Genomic DNA, 26,605 nt, shown 5'->3' with positions numbered 1-26,605 from the left:
CCAGATCTCCCCTGTCAGTCCTGCCCCATGGTGTATCCTCCTTTGGGATGTTTAACTCCTGCTGAAAACATCTGGCAGCATCACCTGATTCTGCCATTTGGATGGAAAGATCTTGACTTCTACATTTCCTGCTTATCCTAGACTCAATTTCTCAGTCTTTAACAAAGCAGCAAGAAGGGCAAGGGGTTTAGACATCTGCTAGTGAGAGATGTCTCTGCCCATGGCAGGGGTGAAAAGAGATGATCTTTAAGGTCCCTTCCAACCCAAACCATCCCATAATTCTGTGATGAGATTTGTGTGTCATAAGCCTGGTGAGTAAAAGTATTAAGGGTAAGCTGATGGAAGCAGTTCAGCTGCAGCCAGGTGCATCCCTGCAATGGCAGAGACTGGTTTTTGGGAACACCAGACCTTGTGCTCAGGGCTGGGGCAGAATGCTAGGGAGGGCACGGCTGTGGTTTCAGAGGAACAGCCATTGGAGATCCCATCCCAGTGGCATTTTCAGTGAGTCACTTCCACAACTGCTTTGGTGGAGGGTTTGGGAAGATCCATGGGATGGCCCTGGGATAGGATCTCTCCTTTGAAGAAAAGGAGGAAGCTATTTATTCTCCCATCAGACTGTTTTGTCCAAGCAGGAGAGGGTGGTGGTGGCCCTGGGGGCTGACTGTCACACACACACACACACAACAGGAATCCTGTTGAGGATGAGAGTCCCTGGGGGCTCTGGTACAAGGTAGGGGGCAGCAGCAGTGGCTCTGGCAGGTTGGTGCTCTCTGGTGTGGCTCAGCTGGGCTGGCAGTGCCAGGCAGCACCTTGGCAAAGCATGTGCAGGGTCCCCACCACAAAATCCACCTCACATTCTGTAGGAGCATCAGGGGGTAGGATGGTGGGGATGGATGGAGAGCAGAGATCTCTGCAGCCAGGGCTGGGAACTTGTGGGTTATTGCAAAGGGCCTGGGTGCAGGGCCCTGCTGGGAGCTGCCAGCCACAGCTGGAGCAGGCCCAAGAGAGGAGCCCCAAAGAGAGAGAGAGAGTGAGAGAGAGAGGACAAGAGTGAAGAATAAGAGGACGAAGTTCCCATTACAATACCATAAATCTTCTGTGTTGAATATTCTCATTCTCACCTACCAATCTAGTACAAGATACAAATCCTTTAGCATTTCCATACAGCCTATAAGAATCATTATATTACCACACTGTGTTACATTTTAAACCCTAAAAACTCCTCTTTGGGCCCTTCTGCCAAGCTAGCAGGGTCTGCTCTGACCTGCTAGCTTCCATATTCTCAAAATCTTTTGCCAGGCAATCATACTTATAAGGCTTTCCTGTCTCATCTTCCCCAACAACATTCCCCAACACCTGCTCAGAGCTCTGTCTGGGGCTGCTGAGGCAAAGGGAAAACGCACAGTAAGAGCTGTGGCCCTGCTGTGGGCTCTGTCATGGACACGGCTGGGTCCCAGGGAGCAGGGACAGTGCCAGGGCTCCCCTGCCTTGGCACACTCACTCAGCCAGCCGCTGGTGCTGGCAGAGAGCAGAAGCCAGTCCTGGCAGTGTCCTGCCTTCCCAGCCAGCCCCAGCAGCGCCAAGGTCACTCCTGGCAGGGCTGGGGAATCAATGGCTGCTCCCCAGGACCAGCTCAGAGTGCTGGAGGTCTCTGGGCTGGAGCCAAAATAGGAACAATCTGCCCCAGAAGTGCTGCTCCTCTGGGAAAGCTCCAGCCTGTGTGTGCCATGGACGTGCTCAGGGAGGCCACGCAGCCCTGCCCATCCCCTCCACCTGAGATGACCCCGCTGTTTCCTCTCTGCCTGGATTCTCCCTCCCCCTCTGCATCCCTGCCAGCTCCTCCGCCCATCACACAAAGGAGATAAATCACTTGGAAAGAGCAAACCTCCATTCATTTAAAAACCTTTTAATTTATTTTTAAAAAATAGCACTAATAAATTAGAAACGTCTCCCAGAAGGGCTGAATCCAAAACCCTCTGGCTCCAGGCACTTTATCTGCCTAACCTTGCCTCACAGGAAATGCCCTTACCACAGCACCCATCCCATTATCTGGGTAATTAGTCGAGTCTGTAAATGCAGAGCAGAGCTGGAACCTACCAACTCCTCTGGAGAGCTGGATTTTCTATGGGAGAGAAAAAAAAAAAAAAAAAGAAAAGAAAGTAAGAAAATTAATATAAAGTACACCTTGGGCAATGAAGGCAGGAAGAAGGAAATGGGAAATATCTCCAGCACAGCTCATACAAGGGTTGTTTAACACTTTAAGGGCCAGGCAGGCTTTGCTGTTTTCCCAGAAAACTGTCTGTCAAATGGTACCTTGCTCCTCATGTGGATCTCTCTCCATCAGCATGTTTAATTTGAAGCCTTTTGTGCAGTCTCTTGATGTTAATGCCAAATCTGTACAACTCCCAAAGCAGCTGATGGATCTGACCCCTCAAGGACACCCTGTTTGCTGCACTGAGCTGCTCTGGTACTTCCTCAGCATCCTGATGCTACAGTGTCAGCACAGCTCCCTAGGCAGTTCAGCAGGGCTTGCTTGTGTGATCCCAAGCTGCCCTGCCAGAGGATGGGAGGGACTTCAGGAGAGGCTCAGTGTCTTGGTTTGAAAAGCCAGCTGTCTGCTAAGGAGGGCAGGAGCCTCTCCTGAAATGGAAAATGCAAACTCCCTCCCTCTGAATCATAATTTTTGAAATTAAGGGGCTCTCAGGCAAAAATAGCAGGAATAACAGTTCTTTATTAGGGGAAAAATCATAGAAATGCAGAAATATAAAGCAACACACACAGAGTGAGGACATGCCCTGTCCCCCTGTGTGCCAGGGTGGTGTCCCAGCCCCATGCCATGGGGGCTCAGCCCTCCTGCAGTGCCAGCTGTGGCTCTGCTGCAGCAGGGATCCTGCACAAGGGGGGAGTTTTCCTCTGCAGCTCCAGGGCTGCTGCAGATGGGCCTGGGCTCCCTCTGGCCATGCAGGGCAGCAGAAAGCTGCTCCTCTGGCAATGCAGGGGGCAAAGGCTGCTGGGGTGCCCCAAAGCTCAGATTGGATCCAGGTAGGAATGCTTGGCTCCTCCCCTGGGCGGAGCATCTCCCCATGGGATGGTGGGATTGGATCAGCCCTGCAGGGACACTCAGTGGCCATGGACAGCAGAGATCTCCTGGAGGGAGGGTTGGCTGTGGGAGAGATAAAGAAAAAACTGTCCCATGAACAGCAGAGAACTGCCCCAGCTCTGACAGATGGTGATAGAATTCACACCCCCAGCCACATCTTGCAACCTAAGGCACTCAGGTACCCAGGCTGAGGGGATGGAGAAAGGAAGGGGACATGTGGCTTTTTGGAAAGAGGGCCACAGCTCAGGGCCCTGGCTGCACAGGTCCCTGTGCCCAGCACAAGAACAGAGCTATAAAGTTCATTGACTGCTCTGATCACTGTATGTGTGGAAAGTGACTTTTCCAAACACTCAGAGTCACCTATAAAACTGAAATGACAAACACACCTGGCACTGACTGGGTGTCCCTTGGACCCTCCTCCCAGAGCTTCTCCCCCTAAGGCTGATGCCTGGACTACTGGGAACGTGCCCTCCCTGGTGCAGCTCAGCCCTGAACCTGTCAGTGCCTTGTAACAGGCTAAGCTTTCGCAGAGCACAAGCCATATCAGACATGATATTTTGCAGGTTTATAAAGAAAAAAAGAGAGAAAGTGAAGGCAGTTCAGGTGAAAAGGTGGTTCTGGAGGTGCTGCACTTTTCCACAGCTCTGCTGTAAGGCTCATCTCCATTGCAGGTCTCTCCTTGTTTTCCCTTTGCCCACCACACCCTCACACCCCCTCCTGCTCCTGAGCAGCTCTCCAGCCTGCCTCCCCCTGCCACTGATACTGGGGCTCTCCAAGCTCCAGCCTCTGAGTCTGCACACGTGCTGTGACCATCACAGATCCTCAGCTCCTCTGCTCTTGGCCCAAAGCCTTTCCCTGTTGCCAGAGCCTTTCCTGGAGCAGCTATCTGTGCCTCTTCCTCCCGAGCTGTGTGATGTGAAGTGGTGCCTATGCAGGCAGCCGAAGGGCAGCAGAGGCAGCTGGGGGGCACGTTTCCACCATGGATGTGCTGATGCACAGGAGCTCTGCTCCCTCCTGCCAGCAGCAGAGCTCCAGGGGCTGATCCCCAGCCATTTGTGCACCTTGGGGAGCAGGTAGAAATCCCCAGCTTCTTTCCTGCACTTGGGGAATGCTCTGCTGTAAAGCAGGCTTCCCTGAGCTTTGCCTTCCTCTCCTTCCCCTCCTCCCTGCCTGCCTCCTGAGCCATCAGCTCGTGGGTGTTTCTGTGTGTCCCAGCACCCAGAAATGAGGTCCCTTTGTGTCTGAATGTGCATGGCAGAGGGTTAAATACATCAAACATTTATCCATCACCTCTGCCAGTCAGAGAGCAGACCCGAGTCCTGGGTGGAGCAGCCACACTCTGGACACTGCTGGGATGTTCAGTGGGGGTCAGAGCTGCACTGGGAGGGACTGGTGGCTGCAGGGGTGCAAGGCACAACCCACAGACAGTCAGCAATGGGCCATCAGTGCCACAGAAACCCTGTAAAGTGCTGCAGAACCCTGTCAGGGAGAGGCTGGGACATTTCCAGACTCTGAATCCTTGTTCAGAGACTGCTGCTTGGTCCTGGCAGGAATAATGTACCCCAAGTACCTGACAACCTCCCCACAGTGGGCAACTCATCTCTGCTTCTTTGGGACACACATGCACTCCTCAAGTTCCATCATAGCCTGGCTTCTCCTTATAACTGGCAAAAAAAAGGGGTTTTCTAGGGCATGATTCATGTCCCTGTGGAAACACTGACCCTAGCAGATGAATCCCATGGTGTGTTTTGTCTCTCTGTGGTGCATGTGAACATGCCCCTCTTCCTTTAGGGGATGGGGACATTGCCTGGAGCCAGACAAGTGCTCTGGGTCCTTCCACATCCCCCTTCCCTCCTCTCAATGCTTACAGCACTGGCAGCATCTCATCCCCCAGGCCAAGTTGGGTATAGTGGACATTTTTGTCCTCGACCAGGGGGAGACAATGATGCATTTGACTTTATTTTATTAGAAGGCTAATTAATTACTTTATTATACTACATTATTTTATATTATATTACACTATGTTATATCTAAACTGAATTTGCTAAGCACTCAACTCTGCACACAACTGTACAGAATTTTGTGACTGTCAGCTGATAAAATATAACTATGATATAACTATAATTTAACTATGATATAACTATGACACAACTATGATATAACTATAATATAACTAGATATAACTATGTTATATTATATTTAAACTGAATTTGCTTAGCACTCAACTCTGCACACAACTGTACAGAACTTTGTGACTGTCAGCTGACAGTCCCGACACACACACCCGCCTGGCCCTGATAGGCCAAGGAAATAAAACACTAATACTGTGGGTAAACAATTTTTATATTGCATTCTACTTTTGCACAAACACAGGCACAGCAAATGAGATAAGAATTGTTATGATCATCCTCTGAGGTTCAGAGAATGTGAGTCTCAGAAATATTCTTGGGAAGATGGCTTTGCTTTTCTCTGTGAGGAGAAATGTGGCTACACAAGGGCACGCACACACTGCTGCCACCTGTGGTAATCACATATCCTCTGAACAGAGAGAGACACATCTCTCCTAGAATTTCCTGGGAAGTTATGAGAAGCTGTGAGAAAGCTCATAGAAGAAAATAAGAAACAATTCTTATCTCCACTTGCTGCACCTGTTGTTGTGCACATGTAGAATGTGTTATAGGAAACCGTTTACTAAAGAGTAGTTTCTTAATTAGACACTAGATAGTGTTCAGATTAATTAACCAATTAAGTTAAAGCTGTGTCAGACAGTCTGTAAGAGTTAGAAGTTAATAGTATAGTATAGTATAGTATAGTATAGTATAGTATAGTATAGTATAGTACAGTATAGTGTGATATAGAAGAATAAAGCAATTATTCAGCCTTTTGTTGAATAATGCTAATTATTCCCCATTCAGGGGACCATTGCCACGATAGCCACTGCCAGGAAAGTGGGCTTTGGGCTGGTGCTACACAACATCAAGTGTTGCAAGCATTCAAAAAACCACTTAGGGTGCTTAGGGACATGTTCCAGTGTGGGGTTAATGCTTGGACTCAATGATCTTGGCTTTTCTAACCTTAATGAATCTGTGATCCCATAAAATACAGCACCAGATTGTGCAGTTATTTTTCATATTTGAACTGATCTGGCAAGCCATGACTGGATGTATGGAGTCTGGGTAAAGCTCTCTGCTCAGTACTGGGCAAGAGGACAAACTACATGGTCACCATGGCCCCCTTGGGCTTCCAGACTACCAATTAAATCATTTCCAGTGCTTGATTTGCCCACAGTAACCAGCAGAACTAGCAGAGGCAGTAATTACATTTATTGGCAGCTTGATGAGGTGCCAGCACAGGACAGGTGGAAATGCAGGTCCTCAGAGAAGGCTGCACAAAAAGTCCCCTCCAGGCACCACGGTAACATCTCCAACCCCACTGGGACTGAAATAGTCAGCAAATGTCCCATCTACAGCTTCTAATCTCACTTCATCTTCAGGTTTATTAGCTGCAAATTTGTGGTGTTTTGTGGCTTATGGAAGAATTTATAGTACTATATAATTTTTTTTTTTGGCTTCCTGTGTGGAACCACTAATAGTCCCTCACAGGCAGAAAATTGACCTGAGACTCTTTCCCCTCCTTGTCTCCTTTTGGCATGACTGAAGATATTAATAGTTCCAGCCTGCTTGCTGTCAGCTTCAAATCACCCTGGCAGTTAAAGCCCAAAATAACTGGGCCTTTGATGTCAACTTACTTTTATTTCTAAATAAACAACAGTGTTGGTTAAGATCATCCAAATATGAAGCTATAGGCTCCCTCTAGCAATGAAAACAGTGGAAAGCCAGCCAGTTCACTGTGTCTTGGGCAGACTGGGTGACCTTTCAGAGGCTTTCATCTCAAGCAGAAGAACAGACAAGGCTCCTCCTGCCATCCCACTGCCGTGCTAGAGCTGGTAGCTTTGAGCCTAGCTCAGGAAAGGGATTATTCACAGCCATTGCTCTTGCACATCAGTTCTGAACCTCTTGCCTGACTGATTTCACTTTCAAAAGCCCTTGATAATGGGGAAATCTCCTTTATGTCATGCTCATTATTTTTAATTTATTTTTGTTGTTGTGAGGCTTCCCTATTGCTTGGCATAGCCATGGCCATGGCCATGGTGTGTTGCCATCGTTCCACCAAGGAATGCTGCCTTTGATTTCCTTTGTGCCAAAAAGGACAACACTCCTGTCCTTTTAAAAAAAGAAGGAGAGAAAAAAATTCCTTGTGTTCTTTCCCTGAGTAAACAGCAGAATTCAGGGATTAATTTGGGGCTGGATGGTCCTTTCCCTCAGTTGCTTTTTCTCCCTGATTTCTAATTTTGTTCCCGGGTTCTTTGGGAGTGCAGGAACTCCTCATGGCACAGAAAGGGATATTTGAGCTGATCCAGGGGAATATTCCTGGTGTTCTGGATGAGAAACTGATGAAATCAAAGTGCTGGGGAGGGAAGGGTTGTCCTTTAATCATTCCTTTAATTATTCCAGGAAGACAATGCCTGTGCTGAGGAATTTTCCTAATCCCTGGGATAAGAATGAGGGAAAAATAAAAGGAAATTACTGTGCTGAGTTATTAAGGATGAGCAACAACCAATGAGCTTTTTCATGTGGGGAACCCCACAGGTCACACACAAAGTGACAGGAGAGCAGACAGAAGTCCTGGGGGGAACAGCCACACTCTGGACACTGCTGAGATTTTCAGTGGAGATCAGAGCTGCACTGGGAGGGACTGGTCAGACCCCAGGGCTGGGGCAGCACTGCCAGGTCCAGTTCCCTTGGGCCAAGAGCCCTCCTGGGCCACCCCAGCCCGTGCCCCAGCAGTGCAGTGGGAGCAGTGATGTGGCTTTTTGCAGCTTTCCCTGCTTCATCCCAAATCTGGCAGCAGTGAGAAGGTGGCAGAGTATGGAGCTGGGCAAGCAAAGCATTGCCCAAGTACCTCAGGGAAGGCAGGAAAAGGAAGGGAACCCTTCAAGGTTCAACCCTTCCTACATCCACCATCTCCTGGAGAGGGTTTGTGATTGGTGAGTTCTCTGATGCTCAGGACAGGAAATTTCGTTGCCACTGGAGTCAAAAAGCAAAATCATCCCTGAGCCACCGAGTTGTGAGTCCTTCCAATCTGAGTCCTGGGGAAGAAGCTCTGGAGATCCACCAGCAGGAACATGGGCTGGGCCAAATTCCCCATTGACAGCAGGCAGAGAGGAGATGTCTGGGCCAGATGGAGCCTGACAGCACCTGTGGAAAGACCTGAGGACTGGATTTCACCAAATGAACAGAAACTTCCCCATGGACAGGAGCACTCTGGTGGGGGTTGAATGCTGTTTCTGGGCCATTGCTTGGACCAGGGCCCAACTCCAGTTCTGTGACAGAAGGGACATGTTGCAAATCAACAGCAACTCCAGCGTTGGTAAGGGAGAGAGAATGTTCATCTGACTCCATGGATATCAGAAGGCTAATTAATAACTTTATTATACTATATTATTCTATACATCTAAAACTGAATCTGCCAAGCACTCAACCCTGCACACAACTGTCACAGTACACTGAATCTCATGACTGTCAGCCCACAGTCCCAACACACACACGCACCTGGATCTGACAGGCCAAGGAAACAAAACACCATCACTGTGGGTAAACAATCTCCATGTTGCATTCTACTTTTGCACAAACACAGGCACAGCAAATGATAAGAATTGTTTTTTCTTTCTCTGAGGTTCAGAGAATGTGAAACCCGGAAGTATTCTTGGGAAGATGTGCCTTACACTTCTCTGTGAAGAGAAATTTCTCTGTGAAGAGAAATGTGGGGCTACAGGGACAGGGAAATTTTTTCACATCATGGTTTGGGTGTGGGCTTTGGGAAGAGGGGCCCCACTGCAGGGAAGAGATGGCACCTGAGGGCCATCCTGAGTGCTGGTTTCTCCCATCCCCCTCCATCCAGCTGAGCCCCATGAACTGGGCAGAGCTGGGCCGGGAGCTGCCCTGGGGACACATCAGGGCGACAGCAGCACTCCATCCAGAGCTGCCACCTGTGAGCAGCACCAGGGACCTGCTCCCCTCAGCAGCTGGGCTCTTTCCAGGAGGGAGGCTCACCTCCCCAAACCCAGGAAGCAGGGCAGGAGCGAGCACAGGCATTGTCTCCTCTGAACAGAACAGAACGGGGTCGCTGGCAGCTGGGGTGCAGCAGCAGCACTACACCTGGTTGCATTTCCACTTTCCAACAAGCCCAGTGGCTGCCAGCATTCCAAGATGGGCTTTCACCCAGCAGGAGCTGCTGAACACAATGAATGCTCTTTGTATGTGTCAAGTGCAGAGGGGAGGGAGGCCCCAGGATGCTGCCAGGGCTGGGAGCGCTGTGTGTTCGCTCAGGAAGAGCTGGTCCTGCACGTACTTGCTCACATGGGGAGGTACAAACAGAACCTTCATCTGCTGATGAAAGACCAGCCTGCCTGGAAGAGGTGCAGGCTGGAAAGGAAACACATTTTTAAAGACAGGAGCAAATATTACAGCACGATGAATTATTCCCTGTAAATAATACCAGTGGCAGATCTAAGATCCCTTGTTTTGTTAGTGAATCACAGGTGAGCCAAGGCTCCTCTCTGCTGGGAAATACTTTCCATCTGTTGGCAGCTCACAGAAAAACAGCCCTGTGCCATCACAGGAAGCCTCCACAGTGGCAGTGACAGTGCAGTGATGGGCTGAATGTCACCCGGGGCTGGGATCGCAGAGCCTCTTCTCCAGGGACCATCCCTTGGCATCACACAGGCTCATCCCAGCCCCAGTTTGTGGTGCAGGGGAGGGAAGTGGCACAGGCAGACACCCAGCCTTGAAAGACCTCTGCAGCTCTGTGGAATCTCCCTCTAATTTCAGGGAGTCACTGTAGGGTGAAATTTTTAAAGGTATTATGCACCTTATGTTCATAATTTGGGGCTGTCAGTTAACTTAGGCTGCTAATGCCTCTGATTTCAATCAGTGCAGGGATCTGGAGGTTAATCAGATTTGACTGATGCTTTGAAAGTTTCCATTGGGGTCCTGCCTGCACTTCCCATTGCTTGTTCACTTGGGAAATCCATTCCTGTATCTTCCTGAGCAGCAGAGATGTGTCATTACCAGTCCTGCCCCTGGTAACCAACCCTGTGCAGTGAGAGCCCTCAGCCAGGCCCTGATGGAACCTGGCAGTGCCACCTGCAGTCACTGGCCAAGAGCACCCAAGCAGCTGATAGGGGGCTACAAGCCAAGAGTGAGGCTATCAGCAGCCATGTGTTGGGCTATTTATCCTTGAACAGATCAATTTGGGCTCAAACAGGGAAGTCTGAGGAAAAGCACTGATCTGCTTGGAGCAGGATGAGAACAGAGTGTGCCAGAGCAAGTTCAGGGAGAGGCAGAGCTCTCCTGCCTAATAGATGTGAGGAGGGGACATCACTCCTGGGACAGATACAGCAGCTTCAGGTGTGCTGGGACCCTGCCACCACTCTGCAGGGCTGGCACTGGGCAGGCAGAGCTCAGGGTCTCAGCAGCCCTGTGCTCCTCCCCTGCTGAGTGCCAGCACTGCCAGCTATCAGACAGCAGGAGCCCTGGCTGGGTCCTGCAGGAGCAGATTCATCAGCTCAAATCTCTGCACAGAGTACCTGCACCCAGATCCCTGTGTAATAACTGAAGGAGGGAAAACTGCCCTCAGTGTCAGGGGACAAACCCTGCCACACCAGGAGCTGCCCCAGCACCTGGGCTTCTCAGGGAATCCAGCAGCAGGATCTGGTGTAGACCTTGTCAGAGCTAAACCTGACAAAATCCACCCACAACAACCTCATTCCATATTTTTCTCTTGGGTTTGTGCCCTGTCTTGTAATTGTGTGATAAGCATTCCCTAAGACATAAATCATATAAACTGGAAGTCCTGGAAGGACCTATTTGGAGAGGCTCTCTGGGTTGATTTCCTGTGTAAACACCTCCAGGGCAAAGCTGAGCTGGTGCCATGGAGTCGTTCCCAAGAGGGGCACTGGTAGTGAGAGAAGAGGTAAGAGACAAGGGGGCCAAGAGAGATCATAACATAATGACCAAGCCTGGGCCAGAGGATGAGAATTACAGGGTAATTGGGCAGCAGCCCATTGCTGTGTAAATGCTCAGTTATTTCTGTTCCGTAAACCACAATCCAGGTTACATAGTAATTACTTTGAGGTTCATTAAGTGTAATTATACAGTAATCTCCAGGAGCCAGTAATCATGTTCCGAAGTATCTACCACTTAAAACTTGAGTGTCATGCAGGTAGGAAGCAGTCTCATGGCTTTCAGACTTCAGTGAATTGCAAAGTGGCATGGCCAGGACAGGGCCAAATGTTACTGTGACAGCTGAAATTGCCTTCCAAGGAGAAAGTTTGGCATGTTAGAGAAATGCTGCACACCCAAAGCCCAGCCAGTCTCCATGGGCCCCCTCCAGCCAACAGCAGGATTGGTGCCTTTGAAGGGCTGCCCCTCCCAGGTTGCCAGCTGTGGAGAGCCTGGTTCAAGCATGGCTTAAAGAAAGAGGCCATGAAGGTATACAGCTGATGGGAAAGTAAAAGGTGGCTGTAAAGCAGCAGTTCCCAGGCTTGATTTTGTAAATAACTAGGCTCTCAGACACCTTTTCTATAAACAGCAGGATTCTCAGACAGTCTTCTCATAACAGTCCTTGGCTGCTCTGGGAACAGATATGAAGGTTTTGAGAACTTTTCATATCACAGTGAGAACACTAATTTTGGTTTCAATAAACAACCATGGGTATTGTAAACAAAAGGAGGGGTTAGAGTTTTCCCTGTAACCTATCGTGAGCTCGGATTTTGCAATATGCATGAAGTTAATTAACACTATTATAAAGGGTGACTGATTTGATCAATAAATCGGAGTCGATGCTGATCAACAACAAGATGGGTCGTCTCCCTTCACTTTCAACGCCAGCGGTGCCCCAAAAGTCAAATAAATCCTTTTCCAGAGGTTAAGCCCATCCTTGGAGAACAAACACAACTCTTGAGATTTCATTCAGACTCAAATGTCTCTTTTAGTTGCCAAGTCAGGGTAGGTAAATTCTACACTTGTCATTACAACCAACAGAGTATATTTTATTTATTTTACTACACAGCAAATTAGACAATGCTCAGCAGTGTCAGTACTTCTTGCACATCACTTCCAGCTTTGGCTCATAGATTCCAATGTGGGGTTGGCTCCAACCATCAGAAGGAGACCTAAGTCCTCCCACAGACTCCTCTTGCCGCTGTTCCCAGTCACAGCATTGTCCCAGTGGCAGGGACACTCAGTGTCCCCAAGATGGGGAATGAGCAATGTCCCCACTGGGGAATGGCCCCTGCTCCCCTCTGCACCACAGAGAAGCCCTTCATGGGCCCCACACAACTGATGCTGCTCATGTTTCTTGTCCTTCAATGAACCCAATTTTGACCTGGAGAGCCAAGAAAAATTACTGAGAGCCAAAGGCCCAGGGCTGAGCTCCTGGGAGAAGGGGCCAGGGCCCTCAGGAGATGGGGAGCAGCTCTCCACTGCCCAGTGCTGGGCACAGGACACTTGGGAGGAGCCCCCTGGCACAGCCATGGCTTGGTCTGGCTCTCACCTGGCAGTGCTCTGAGCAGGGAATGTTCCTGCTGCAATATTCCTGCTGCAGGAAAGGGTGAGATTGTGTTTCCAGGCAGTGGCTGGATCAGCATGGGAGGAAAAACCTGTCTCCCACGTTAAGGACCAAGTTCCCAGCTTCAAAGGTCAAGTCCCTACAGAAATGTTAATTAAGGCTTTTCCCTTCTCTGTCTTTCAGGGATCTGAATTACAACGAGCTGCTGGAGTTCCCCGGGGCTATCAGGACACTGGGCCGACTGCAGGAGCTGTGAGATTTTCCTTTTATTCCTTTTCAAACCCAATCCCTGTGGGAGAGTGACCAATAAAGCATCGGGTGTGCTCTGACTGGAGGAGAGCACTCAGTCCAGGCCTTTCTTCTCCTTTCCAGCCTTAGCCACTGCCTCAAAGTTTATCCCCTCGATTTCCATCAGCCCTGCCCAGCTCCCCATCAGCCTCCACACCTCAAAGGGGAGTGGGATTCTGTGCCTGCCTTGGAGCACGTTCCTCCTTCTGCTCCTCCCTCTCCTGTGGCATCTCAGGGGCTCAAATTCCAGCTGTTCTCTGGCTGCTTCTGATGTCCATTCCCTAGCTTGGGACCACAACCTGGACTTAAACTTGATATTGTGAGGCCACAGTTTCTGCAAGGCACTGTGCCACCTCCTGTGCCACCACTGTGCCACCTCTTCTAATGCAAAGAAACTTAGGATAAATTTATAGGATGGCTCCCTTAGGATAAACTTATAATAGGGAATTACCAGTGTATGACCATTTTAGTGGGTAGCTCTCCTTCCTCTAACGGGTCAGCCTGGGAGACTAAAAATAAGAAAGCATCCCAGTTATCACCCACAAAGGTAGAAGCCCCAGGGTGGGGTGAGTGATGTGGATCCACAGTTCCTGTGTCACACTGGTGGGACAAAAGCAGCTGCTCTCATGTTTCTGGGAGCCTTGGAGTAAAAATCTGACACTACTTTTTTCTTTACTGGAAGAATTCTCATGAGATTTCTGTGTTCAGCCCAATATCATCATTACCCTCACCTTCAAAATGAGAATAAGATCTTTAATCCCCTCCAATATGGCTTTTTAAATGCCTTCACTAAAGAAGAGGCAAATTCCAAATAGTCATCAACTAATCACCTCCTCTGGGATAAACAACTTGGGCATCACCCAGATCTTGGTCCAAGTCCTGGACAGACACAGCAGCCTGTGACTGCCTTTGCTGTACAGGAGGTCAGACTGTGCCCACAGAGCTCTCTTCTGCTGAACGAGTTTGCTGATAGAAATTTTCACAGAATTCACAGAATCACTGGGTTGGAAGAGACCTTAAAAATCATCGAGTCCAACCCAGCCCCAACACCTCAACTCAACCCTGGCACCCAGTGCCACATCCAGGCTTTGTTAAACACCCCCAGGGATGGTGACTGCACCACCTCCCCAGGCAGCCATTACATAATTTTATCACTCTTTCTGTAAAAAACTTTTTCCTGATATCCAACCTAAATTTCCCTTGGTGCAGCTTGAGATTGTGTCCTCTGGTTCTGTCATTTGGTTCTCAAGCTTAACCAAAAATATCCCAGCTACAAATCCTTTAAAGTCACAAGGGCTGATAATTCCTGGCACACTCTGGTTGGCAGCTGTGGGGCTGTTATGGAAATCATCCACAAAAATTGTAGTTCCTGGTGGATACAAAATGTTGTATTTGCTTGTTTTTGTTTCCTGACCTGTAAAGTGTTAAACCTGAAGTCCTTGTACCCTTGGTGGGGTTGGTGGAGTCACATATGGAACACTCACAGAGTAAATGCAGCAGATTTTGCCCTGCCAAACCACAGACCTTGTTCACCTGCTGGGATGATGCTGCACCTGGGAAGGAGCCTATATCTCCTATTTGATTATTATTCTGAAGGCTCTCTGGCTTTAAAAGTGTTGAGAAAAGAATGTTAATTTAATTAATATCAAGATATTTGTTTCTCCCAACAGTGGTTTTCACAACAACAACATCAAAGCTATTCCAGAGAACGCATTCGTTGGGAATCCCCTCCTCCAAACAATGTAAGAAAATTAAATAATGTTTCCTACATCTTTACATTGCCCAGAAAGGAGCATTTCCTACTGTCTTTAGTTGGGATTTCTGACAAATGACAACAATCTGGTATTTGCTATCCATGTGCCAAAGCAGGCTGAAATTGCTGCTTCTGGGCTCCTCCTCAGAACTGCTGTGGGTTCTCCTTCCAGAGGACAGTGTTGCCTCTGAACACAACCTCAGCAAAGCTGGTGAGAGAGAAGAAATGGCCATGGGAGTGAGGGGATGATTCTCTTCCCCACAGGAAGACAAGAGATCAGTCCCAAGCTCAGGATCTTTGAGGCCCTTGGGTGCTGTGGGATGTGAAGTTTGGGCATCCTCAAGGCTGAGGATTTCCCTGCAGCTGACATTTGCTGATAGCAAGGGAGGAACAAAACACAGGTGGTCTGCATGGAAACCACCTAAGCCCTGGCTGACATCTGCTGCTGTTTATTCCTTGTGCTCAGAAAGCTGCTGGCCAGCTCCAGCAGCAGCCACACGTGTCAGAGAGCTGGGACTGCAGATCCCTGTGTGTCTGCCCAGACCTGGGACACAAAGCTCTGCAGATAAACACACCCAGCTGTCAGGTCACGTCTGCTCTGACCCAGGCACAGTTAGGGATTTTTGGATACTTCTCTGAACCACACAGATCTTGAAAATCGTGTGACAAAAGCTCTGCTTGTCCAAACTGGACTTAAATTGTAGAAATACCAATATCTGGGAAGCCATGGTGACACTGGGTGAAACCATTCAGTGCTCCAGCCAGAGCCACCAGCCTCATCCCATCTGCTTGGGCAGCATCCACAGGGTGATGATGGGGCCAACACTCCCAGAGTGTTCATCTCCCCATTGCATCTGCCCATCTAAAACCTTCCACTGTTGTGACCGTGTTCACAGGGGTCTGAGGATGAGGGAAGAGATGAGGATCTGACTCCATGTTTCAGAAGGCTGATTTATTATTTTATGGTATATATTACATTAAAACTATACTAAAAGAATAGAAGAAAGGATTTCATCAGAAGGCTGGCTCAGAAAAGAAAAAGAAAGAATGATAACAAAGGTTTGTGTCTCAGAGAGTCCGAGCCAGCTGACTGTGACTGGCCATTAATTAGAAACAACCCCATGAGACCAATCACAGATGCACCTGTTGCATTCCACAGCAGCAGATAACCATTGTTTACATTTTGTCCCTGAGGCCTCTCAGCTTCTCAGGAGGAAAAATCCTAAGGAAAGGATTTTCATAAAAGATGTCTGCGACACAAAGTTAGTGGGGAGGAAGTGCTTCTTGCAGGAGGTCACCCAACTCCTCCCACATCTCACTGGGTCCTAGAAGAGGTCACTGCACTGACTGTGACAAGTGGGAAAGGAGCTGGTGCTCTGTGTGACACCACAGGACGTGACACCAGTTCAAGGTGTTTGTTTCTCAGTAGGACTGAAGAAGGGTTTTACACCTTTCCAGCCCATCTGGTTCAGCAGGACCCCAAAGGGGCCATTCAGAGCATCAGGAGACCTCAGTTGTAGCAATGTCCAGCCAAAAGAGGCCATGGAAGAACCTGTGTTTATCTGGGAGCAAGAATTCCTCACAGCCCAGCAGCACCTCCTGCATGGCTTGCTGCTGGTGGCTCTGGGGCTTTTGACCTGTAACAGGACCTTCTCTTTGTGTGCAGCAGACTCTGACCTGTTCCTCTTTCCCATTGCAGCCATTTTTATGACAATCCCATCCAGTTTGTTGGACAGTCTGCTTTCCAGTACCTGCCAAAGCTCCACACTCTGTAAGTTCACCAAGCCCATTCCCAGAGAGGTAACACCCAAGCCCTGTGTACTGGGCACCTTTGTGGCCTCCTCCCTCCCTTTTTTCAAGCCCCTGTGCAAACAGAGGACCATGAAACCTCTCTCTTGTCCAACCCCAAAGGTTATTCTAAGGAACAGACACTGCAGATGCTTTCTTCTGAGGAAGGTTAATTTTGAAAGGGCATTTTGGAGCCAGCCACTAATTCCTCCTCCCCACACAGCTGACAGGCACTGGGGCTTTCCAGGGTCTCCACAGCTGTGCCAGGAGCAGCAAAGTGCCATACACAAGTGCATCAGCTTTTTCTGCTGCTGCATAATTGCCCAAACAGAAGGACACTGAAGTCATCTGCCTTTCTCCACAAGATGGAGAAGTGGAGGAACACGTCCCAGCACCATGGCACAAGTGATGTTACAGGGCAGCTGGCAGTGGCACTGCCTCCTTCACAGGTCTGGCCCTGTCCCTGCTCCGGGGCCACCAGCACAGGCTGGGCACCACCTGAACCACAGCAGCTGCCCCACTCTGGCAGTTCAGCCAACCTGTTGTGGCACAGCACTAAAAATACTGAGGCAGAGACAACCTCATAAATCTCTATTTATAAGCCTCACCCAAGACATAAAATAAATCATTCAAATAGCCCTGCATTCTTTAGATCCAAATGCATAGACCCAGGGAGGCTTGGGTGGGATGCCCTGCTTACATTCCCCATGCTAATTGTTTGGGGGTTTTTTATTTAATTTGGGTAGAGATGGTGCCAAGAATGTCAGTGGCTGGGAGAGGCTTGGAGCTTGCCAAGCCTCCCTGCATGGAAGCCCCAGCTCCATCCTGCTCTATCCACACAGTGTCTGCTCCAGCCACAGGGACACGCTGGGGCTGGGCCCTGATCCCATCTGGGTGTGAGGAGCAGATTTGCCACCCTGGCTGGTGGGTCTGGAGCCCTGAGCAGCTGCAGGTGCCTCCAGGTGCTCTGCCCACCTCAGTGCAGCCTCGTTTCTCTGCAGGTCCCTCAATGGAGCCACGGACATCAGGGAGTTCCCAGACCTCAAAGGCACCACCAGCCTAGAAGTTTTGTGAGTGGCACCTCTCTCCCTCTTGCCCTGCTAGCTGTGCTCTTCCTCCTCCAAGGTGCTCCAGGCTGTTTCAGTGAGGACAACTTTCCCAGTGCTGTGCAGTGTTCAGCTCTGCCTCTCCCTGGTCGCTCACCCTTCTGCTTCGTTTCACCCCTGTGGCTCCTGAACCAGCTTTCCTCCCTGTGAGTGGCTCTCTCGGGACTCTTGAGTGTGCTCCAGCCTTTTTTTTTCATTTGTTTGTTTGTTTTTTCCTTCCTCCCCTCCTGCACCTGTGAGTGCAGTGCTTCTGCTGCACCCCAGTGTCTCTGCCCATACTGGAACCAGCACCATATTGCAGATCAGGAACATCTGCCACCCAGGCTGGGGCTCCTGCAGCTGCTCTGGTCCCCTCCTTATGTCCCCAGGGCCTTGGAGGACACACTGCCCCTGGCCACACATGGTTCTGCTCTCTTGGACACTATCCCCATGCTGAGCCCAAACTGGAGCACCCCTGGCAGGGTGTGGCCTGGCCCTGCCATGTTTTGGGGACACAGGGACCATCCATCCATCCATCCATCCATCCATCCATCCATCCATCCATCCATCCATCCATCCATCCATCCATCCATCCATCCCTCACACACAGCTTCTGAGCAGTCCTGGCTCCAGGCCTGTCCAGCCTGGACAGAGGGAGCAGGGGTGGCAGAGAATGCTACAGAGGCCACTGCCACCTGCCCCCAGCAAGGCCAGGGACAGCTGTGAATTCAGTACTCAGCAGTGGCCCAGAACTCTTCATGGAATGGCCCAGAGCTCTTCACATTCACCTTAGCCAGGTCCAGCAGCAGTGCCTCTTTCCAAAGCTGCCAGGCAGGGTTTTATCCTCTCCATGTATTTTATTGCCCTACTGACATTGTCTCTCCTGCCACTATCTGGGGCTGGGCTTTGGGGTCACAGAGTGTGTGTGCTGACTGCCAGCAACAGCATTTCTTCTCTCTCCTCCATCCCTGCAGGACCCTGACCCGGGCAGGAATCCATTTCCTCCCCAGAAGGATGTGCCAGCAGCTGCCCAGCCTCCGAGTCCTGTGAGTAACCCGTGCCTCTGCCTGCCTGGTCCTTACAAAGTGCCCTCAGTTACTGGGCTTTCCTTTTGTCCAGCTCAGGGAAAGGGCCAGCTGTGGGAGACCCTCCTGTGGTTCTTGCTCCCATCGTTTTTCCATGCAGAAATCTCCACCTTCTCCATCACTGCTTTGAGCTCTTGCTCGTTCTTGCCCTTGCTGCTCCATCCCAGGTGCTGCTCTGGTCCCAGGGCTGCACCAGCACCTCCTCCTTGCCCTGCACCATGCAGGGGGAGTAGACAGAGAACAAAAGCAGATGGGTTAGGATGGCCACAGCCCTTCACAGCTCCCCTCAGCCCAAACACAAGGGGGAAATCACCTTCACCCTCTGCCCCAGCTTTGGCTTATTGCAGCTGGAGCTGCAGCAAGTGCCATCGCCTGGAGGAAGGATCCTGTTCATACCCCAGGAGGGATCAGGTATGACCTGATGGGGACCTGTGAGGCCACAAGGCCTCATTTCCTCACCTGGGGCAGCACAGCCAGGTCAGGGTTTTGCTTGGTCTCTGTTTCTTTGGCTCTGCCTGCTTAGCCAGGCACTGAACGATGCTGAGGGGTCATCTCTCTCCTTTAGCCTGGTACATGATGAAATCAACATCTCAGAAAGGTTCTGCATCATCTCAGGAATCACATCCCTGGTTCCTGAGATCCTCAACTATGTTTGCAGTGAAAGACATCCTCAGGAAATGAGTCATGAGCCAGATTTATACAAGTTTGCAGCCTTAGGGCAACAACAGGCTTGCCTCTCATCAGTCTTTATACAAGCAAGCTGAAAAAGAAAACAAGTTTGTTCCAGGAAAGCAACAGGAGTGAATTCTTGATCACAGAAATTGGAAACAAGAGTAAAACATAAAAATAAAAGAAGACAATTTGTAACTTAGGAGATTAGAGGCTTTTGGTTCCAGATGTCCCTGTAGGGAAGATCTCCCATCTTTAGACATCTGGACCAATTCAATGGATGAGTTGCTATGAAAGTGCAGCCTTTGGGCTGGCCCAGGCTCTGGGTCCCAGAGCTCTGTTTATGTTTGCAGTTATCAGACTGCAAACCCTCACAGCAGAGCCTGTTCCTTGTGCCTGCCCCCACCACCCTGTGGGACAGTTTTATTGGGACACACCACCTTGTTCCTTGCCCCTTGTTCCTCTTCCCTAGTGAACATTCCTGACATTAACTGCATTGCTTTTGGGTTTGGAAAGAGAGCGTGAGGGCCAATGTTTGTGCATGTTCACATCTCTCTTGCCTTTGAAATGCCTCACCCCTGTCCCCACAGAGCCAGTGCTGCTCCCTGCAGGTCTCTGGGCAGCCACAGGAGCTGTGGCTGTGACACCTCTGGCCATAGATGGCACAGGTACAGCTGCATTTCCAGGTGTGGATTCTCTGCAAGGACCCTGCACAGGGACTGTGGAGCCACTGCAGGGGCAGAGGGCCACAGCCATCCTGGGATGCCCCACACAGGCAGGGCATCCTTGGGCATCAACCTGGCATCATCCTGCTGCTTCTATCCAGAGCTCCTGCTCAGGGCACAGATTTTGTGCAATCGTGAGGTGGAAGGGACCCACAAGGATCATTGAGTCCAGCTCAGAATGCCCCAACAATCCCACCCTGGGCCTGACAGAGTAGTCCAAATGCTCCTTGGGCTCTGAAGATTTGTCTTTCTCCTCAAGCAGAAATAGGTGACACTGCCCCGAGCAGAGCTGAAGTCCCTTGGTGCCATCAGCACCTTCATCCTGGTGTGCTCCCAACAGAGCAGGAGTGACTGAGGCTGCTCTGTTTGTAGATTCTGGGCTGCACCTGGTTACCCTCAGTCTGGAGGAGCCAGAAATAACTCCTGGGGCTGGTTCTCCCCATCACTGTTAGCTACGCTGCAGCCCTGTCAAGCCCAATGCATTGACACAGTGACTGAAGCTAAGGATTTTCTCCATCCTGGGTGACAGCCTCCAGAGCCAAGCACAAACCTTTTGCTTGCTTTTCCCTCCCTCCTCCTCTCCACCATGGAAAACTGGTGGTGAGTGGGTTGGCAAAAAAAAAATAATTGAAATATTTGAGGAGCAATCTATTGGCAGAAAGATGGAAACCGAGTTTGGAAAGTCGGCCGAGAAACCACATACAAAACTTTACCCTGGGGTAAATTTCCCTTGAACAACCACAAATCCAGTCTCTGCTGGTGGGGAAAGAGCTGGGTTTAAACATTGCTCCTTCCCCAGTCTGTTTCAGCTTCAATAAATTCTCATTAAGCTGTGCCAGGGTGGGTTTTCCTCTGACTATCAAGCCACTCTGGATGCTGACAGGACACTGAGCCATGAACCAGTGGCAAGAGGAGTTTGCTGCAAACTGCTTTCGAATGACAGCACTTGAAAAAACAAGGACCAGGGGTTGCCAAAGTCTGTAATGTCCTGAACCAAATCCCTGCCAATGGCACAACCCCTTCCCTGACCCTGGGACAAAGCCAGGAAAGGCTGAATGGGGAGCAGGCAATGGGCAGTGGAGTTGCTGTGCCAGGAGGGAGCTGGTGAAATTCTCCAGGCACATCTGCAGCTTGTGCAAGCTCTGGCAGATACATCTCTGTGCTGTGCCCATGGAAAGCAGGGCTGGGCATGGCAGAAGTGGCACAGGAGGGTTTCCTTTCCCAGCTGATTTGAGGCTGGGGAGGACAAGCCCACCCCAGCTGTACCAGCAGCTCCATCAGCCTACGGGCTGGGCAGGGAGCTGGGCTGGGGGTGGGTGAGTGGGGAAATCATGAGGCAACCCTCACCTTGCACAGAAATCATGGGGCAACCTTTACCCTGCACAGAAATTATGGGACAATTCTCACCTTGCACAGAAATCATGGAGCAATCCTCACCCTGCACAGAAATCATGGGGCAACCTTCACCCTCCACAGAAATTGTGTTAGGGTTCACAGGGGTCCCAGGATGAGGGAAGAGAAGAGGATCTGACTCCATGTTGCAGAAGGCTTGATTTAATATTTTATGATATATATTATATTAAAACTATACGAAAAGAATAGAAGAAAGGATTTCCTCAGAAGGCTAGCTAAGAATAGAAAAAGAAGGAATGAATAACAAAGGTTTGTGGCTCAGACAGAGAATCTGAGCCAGCTGACTGTGATTGGCCATTAATTAGAAACAACCCCATGAGACCAATCACAGATGCACCTGTTGCATCCCACAGCAGCAGATAACCATTGTTTACATTTTGTCCCTGAGGCCTCTCAGCTTCTCAGGAGGAAAAATCCTAAGGAAAGGATTTTCCATAAAAGATGTCTGTGACAAGAAATGATGGGGCAGCCCTCACCTTGCACAGAGACACCCAGAGCCAGCAGCAGCTGCAGGGAGCAGATCCCACTCTCTGGGATACCACAAGTGGAGCTGTGCAGGATGAAGTGAGGTCACCTCGTTCTCAGCAGTACCTGCCTTGCAAGGGAGGGCTCAGGGGCTCTGGCTTTTGGCGTCCCAACATTCCTGCGCTGTCCTTTCCCTGCAGAGAGCTGTCACACAACCAAATTGAGGAGCTGCCCAGTTTCCACCGGTGCCAGCAGCTGGAGGAGCTGTGAGTATGGAAATGTCCTTGTTTGTGCTGTGCTCTGGGGAAAAGGGCTGCTTTGAGGAGAGGGGTGGTTCCCACCCACAGAACTCCCAAGCTCTGGGGAAGTTGGGCATTGTAACTCACTGTTTGGAGTGCAAATGGACCAGAGCTCCACTGTTGGGATCTTTAGCTTGTCACAGCGACCCCAAGAAAAGTTCAAAAGTCTCTTTTCCCAGGCTGATCCTCAAAGAAGGAGTCAGGGCTCTTCATTTCTCCTTCTCAAGGTTGTTTATTTTATCTTATCTATAAAATATTTTCTCCTGCCCTGCCAAGGTCCATCCAGCAGGACAGTTCCAGGCACTCTGCCTGCCCCCAGGGCAGTGTTATGTCTTTATACTAAAATCTACATCTACAATGTTTACAATTACTTCCCAATACCTATCACCTATGTTAGACATTGAGCTTCTACTCTAAACCAATCTGTAAGTGCCACCATCACAGCAGAAGATGGAGGCCAAGAAGAAGAAGGAGAAAGACTGGGCACACCCAGATTCCTCCATCTTGCCCCCTGAACCCCCATTCTGAAAACCCCAAAATCTACTTTTCCACCTTGTGATAACTTCACTAATATTCTACCTAAACTATTGTGGGTGGCAGATCTTCATCTAAGGTTGGTAATTTGCTCAAACCCGCAGGTGTTTTGGGCTCTGTGCCAGGGTCTCTGAGCCCCCTGGCAGGGGTCCTGGCCATCCTGGACAGACAGAGGGATGTCCTGGATTCCCACACTCCACTCTGCCCCTGTGCACATACAGAATAAAAATACATCCCCTGTGCACACACAGAATAAATAAAAATACATCCCCTGTGCACAGGAGCTTAATTCAGGCCCTGTCAGAGGTCCCAGCCACTTCAAACAGAAGTGGGATGTGACAACACTGAATTCCCTTCTCTAACTCCAGCCCTGCTATGAGCTAATCAAAAATGGGTTTATGTCCACCATAAACATCTTCTGCTCCAAGGAGGGGTCCATGCCATGGGCACAAAGCAGATTTTGTCCACCCTGCCCAGGGCCAGCCCCTCCTCAGTTCAGGGGGATTCCTTCCTCAGCCCTGGAACTCGGTCCTCTCCAGGCCCCAGGAGGCACTGCTGCTGCTCTGAGACAAAGTTATTCACACTCAGCTCAAAATGTGGCTCTACACTTCAAATAAAGCACAAGTTCTTGGCCTTTTTGAGAAAAACTGTTAAAAAAACCAATCAAGATAGACTCCATGATTTTTCACAGAATTCTGCTACCTGGAAGAACACATGTATGGGAGCAGCATCCCCATTAAAACCCCACAGCAGAGGTTGTCCCTGCTCTCTGTAGCACCTTAGCCTGGATAGTCAGAGCAGCTCATCCAGCCTCAGCAAACTGCACATTAGAGCACTGTGAAACTACATGGAAATGAGAGCACACAGCCCCTGCTGCTTTTTGTGGCAGCTGTGAGAGTACCCCCAGGAAAACATTTGAAAAAAATAAAAAGTACACCAAAAAAAGACAAATGTTCAAAATTTCAAACCTGTAGTTTCACATATTCTGCCTGAGTTCCTTCTTACAAAATTTTATAATATGCCAAATTCAGACTTGACATTAATATAGAATCACATTAAATCCCAGTTTTTGGCTAGTGAAGTCAAATAGATTATACCTATGTATCTCTAAAAAGATTAATATCAAATTAGTATTAAATATTAATATTAAGTATTAATATTAAAATTAATTTTTTTTCTTATTAAGGGACCAAAATGAGGTTTTGGTCAGGATACAGGATGTCTCCTGAGGATGTGGGGAGTGTGTAGGTCAGTCACAGATTCTGTGTGAACTCTCACCTTGATTTTTCCCCTTCCCAGGGGATGAAGAAGCTGGAAAGGGGATGTGCAGGGCTGAGGCACTTCATGTGCAGATGTGGACAGTGGGTTCTACAAGACATCAAGAGAATTCTTCATGAAACACTGAGATACCTTCAGCCCTCAAACCTTCATCCTCCCCCAGGCAAAGGGCAGCACCCCATGGTCCTTCCTGAAGGGTCACACAGAGCTGCTCGCTGACCACTGGCTCCAAGCTCTCAGCTTTTCCTCTGGAAAAAGCAGTTTGGAGGCTTAGGGCAGAGCAGAGTGGGAAACCAGTGTGGGTTTGGGGTTAACAGGGCACCTTTGGCCACTGCACATCAACTGAGTCATGATGGCATCAAAAGCAGAGGCTGTCTGAGCCCTGGCGCTGCTGTAGGAGAGAATGGCTTTGACACATTTTCCTGCTCATCCTGTTCAGCTCCTGAAATCAGAGTAGGCCTCCCAAGCACTGCAACTTCCACAGTGACAATGCTGCCCTGGACAAAGATCTCCATCACTGCCTTCAGCTCTCTTCTCAAACCAGTCTCTGTTTTCCAGGGGTCTCCAGCACAACAAGATCCAGGAGATCAGAGCAGACACCTTTGTGCAGCTGCTGGCCCTGCGCTCCATGCAAGTATTGCCTGCCAGGGAGCAGCTGGGGCTGTGCTGGGGAGGGGGCTGTGAGCCCAGGGGGGCTGGGGGAGCTCCCAGCCTGCCCCTGTCTCTGCTGGGAGGATTTTCTGCTGAGTCCCTCTGTAGGAGCATCAGGGGGTAGGACGGTGGGGATGGACAGAGATGAGAGATCTCTGCAGCCAGGGCTGGGAACTTGTGGGTTATTGCAAAGGGCCTGGGTGCAGGGCCCTGCTGGGAGCTGCCAGCCACAGCTGGAGCAGGGCTGAGAGAAGAGAGGGGCAGAGAGGATGAGAGGGTGAGAGAGTAAAAGAGTAAGAGAGTGAGGTTCCCATTACGATACCATAAATCTTCTTCTGTGCTGAATATTCTCATTCTCACTAACCAATCTAGTACAAGATACAAATCCTATAGTATTTACACACAGTCTACAAGAATCATTACATTACCACACTCTGTTCATTTTAAACCCTAAAACTCCTCTTTGGGCCCCTTCTGCCAAGCTGGCAGGGTCTGCTCTGACCCTTGGGCCTGTCTGCAAGCAGAGGGTGTTGTTCCATCAAAAGGGGATCACCTTCAGCTGGCCACACCATTGTTTTCCAGTTGTTCAGTAACTGAGGGATCTCAAAGCTTGCTTTCATTTCAATCTCACTTACAGTTTCCATATTCTCAAAATCTTTTGCCAGGCAATCATACTTATAAGGCTTTCCTGTTTCATCCTTCCCAACATCCCTCTTCCATTCCTCCTTAGGAAGGAGGAGGGCACAAACCATCCTTTGGCTTCCCCTGTGCCTGCAGATCCCCCTCCTTACCTGCCCCCTCGTGCCCACACCCCACACACTGCCAAGGCAGAGCCCACATCACAGACAGGCTCCTGAATGCCAGGAGAAACCCAGGGCAGTTCCTGAGTGCCCCTGAGCTCCAGCACTCCTGTCCTACACAGGCAGGTTCTGGGCCATGCACTCCTGGAACACCCATCCTGTTTGGTTTGAAACTCCTCAGCAGTTTGTGTTCCACAGGTGCACCCAAGCACCTCCCACACACACAGAGTCCCCTCCCAGGTGCCAGGCAAGGCCCTGAAGGGCACCCCTGGCTCTGTGCCATCTAGGAAGAGCCCTGACAGTCTTTATTTGCTGTTCTGTTAGGAAGTGAGCTAAATCCCACCAAACCTGCTCCCATGGTGCTGCAATGTGAGTGCCATTTAACAGTTCCTGGGATCCCCTGAGTGTCACAGACACCGTGGTTACACCTGAGGTGTGGCAGGTGACACTGCAGACACCCAGGGAACCTGAGCAGGCTGCCCCAGCCCAGTCACACACACAGAGAAAGCTCTGGCAGCTTTGGGTGTGTTCTGGTCCCTGGGAAAGGATCCATCCCACCCAATGTCACACACCTGAGCAGGTGTCTCGGCTCCCTTGGAGCTGGAGAGATGAAGTTTGGCCTGTAGCCAGCCTTAGGGCAAGAAATGTGTCCCAGTTTGCTGGTTCCCTCTGCCCTGCCTACAGAGGGAGTGGAGCTGTCTCCCTTGGATAGAGGCAGAGCTTTCTGAGGGGACTCAGTGAACCCAAAGCATCTGTGCATGGCAGGAGACATTCCAAACTCACCTTCCCCAGAGCCCTGGGCTGTCAGGGCTCCTGTTGCTGATTCCTCACCTTCTGGGGCTCAGGCTGGGCTCTCCCTGGTGGCTCCCCCATCAGGGGAGACCCTTCTGGAGTGGTTTTGTGTCAGGAAAGAGAGATGCAGTGGATTGCTTCAGTCTTCAGGTTCCTGTTTATTATTAGCTTATTTAAAGTTTTGCACGCTGTCCACATCAGGCTCAGCACACTGGAAAAGCACCACAAAAATGGCCAACAATCTCTTGGT

The 26,605-nt window shown here is 49.9% G+C and overlaps 1 protein-coding gene across 1 annotated transcript in view; it reads left to right on the top strand.

Moving 5' to 3' along the window:
* Positions 1-26,605, top strand: part of LGR6 (leucine rich repeat containing G protein-coupled receptor 6) — a 173,013-nt gene that overhangs the window by 129,276 nt on the left and 17,132 nt on the right. Inside the window, exons 7-13 of the mRNA XM_058039639.1 lie at positions 12,914-12,982; positions 14,689-14,760; positions 16,471-16,542; positions 17,561-17,629; positions 18,619-18,690; positions 22,202-22,267; positions 24,671-24,742. Coding sequence (XP_057895622.1) covers positions 12,914-12,982; positions 14,689-14,760; positions 16,471-16,542; positions 17,561-17,629; positions 18,619-18,690; positions 22,202-22,267; positions 24,671-24,742 — 492 coding nt within the window. The remainder of the gene's footprint in view (positions 1-12,913; positions 12,983-14,688; positions 14,761-16,470; positions 16,543-17,560; positions 17,630-18,618; positions 18,691-22,201; positions 22,268-24,670; positions 24,743-26,605) is intronic.

Source organism: Melospiza georgiana, chromosome 23 (assembly GCF_028018845.1).
Source record: "Melospiza georgiana isolate bMelGeo1 chromosome 23, bMelGeo1.pri, whole genome shotgun sequence".
Taxonomy (NCBI): domain Eukaryota; kingdom Metazoa; phylum Chordata; class Aves; order Passeriformes; family Passerellidae; genus Melospiza; species Melospiza georgiana.
This window is presented reverse-complemented; position numbering and strand designations above follow the sequence as displayed.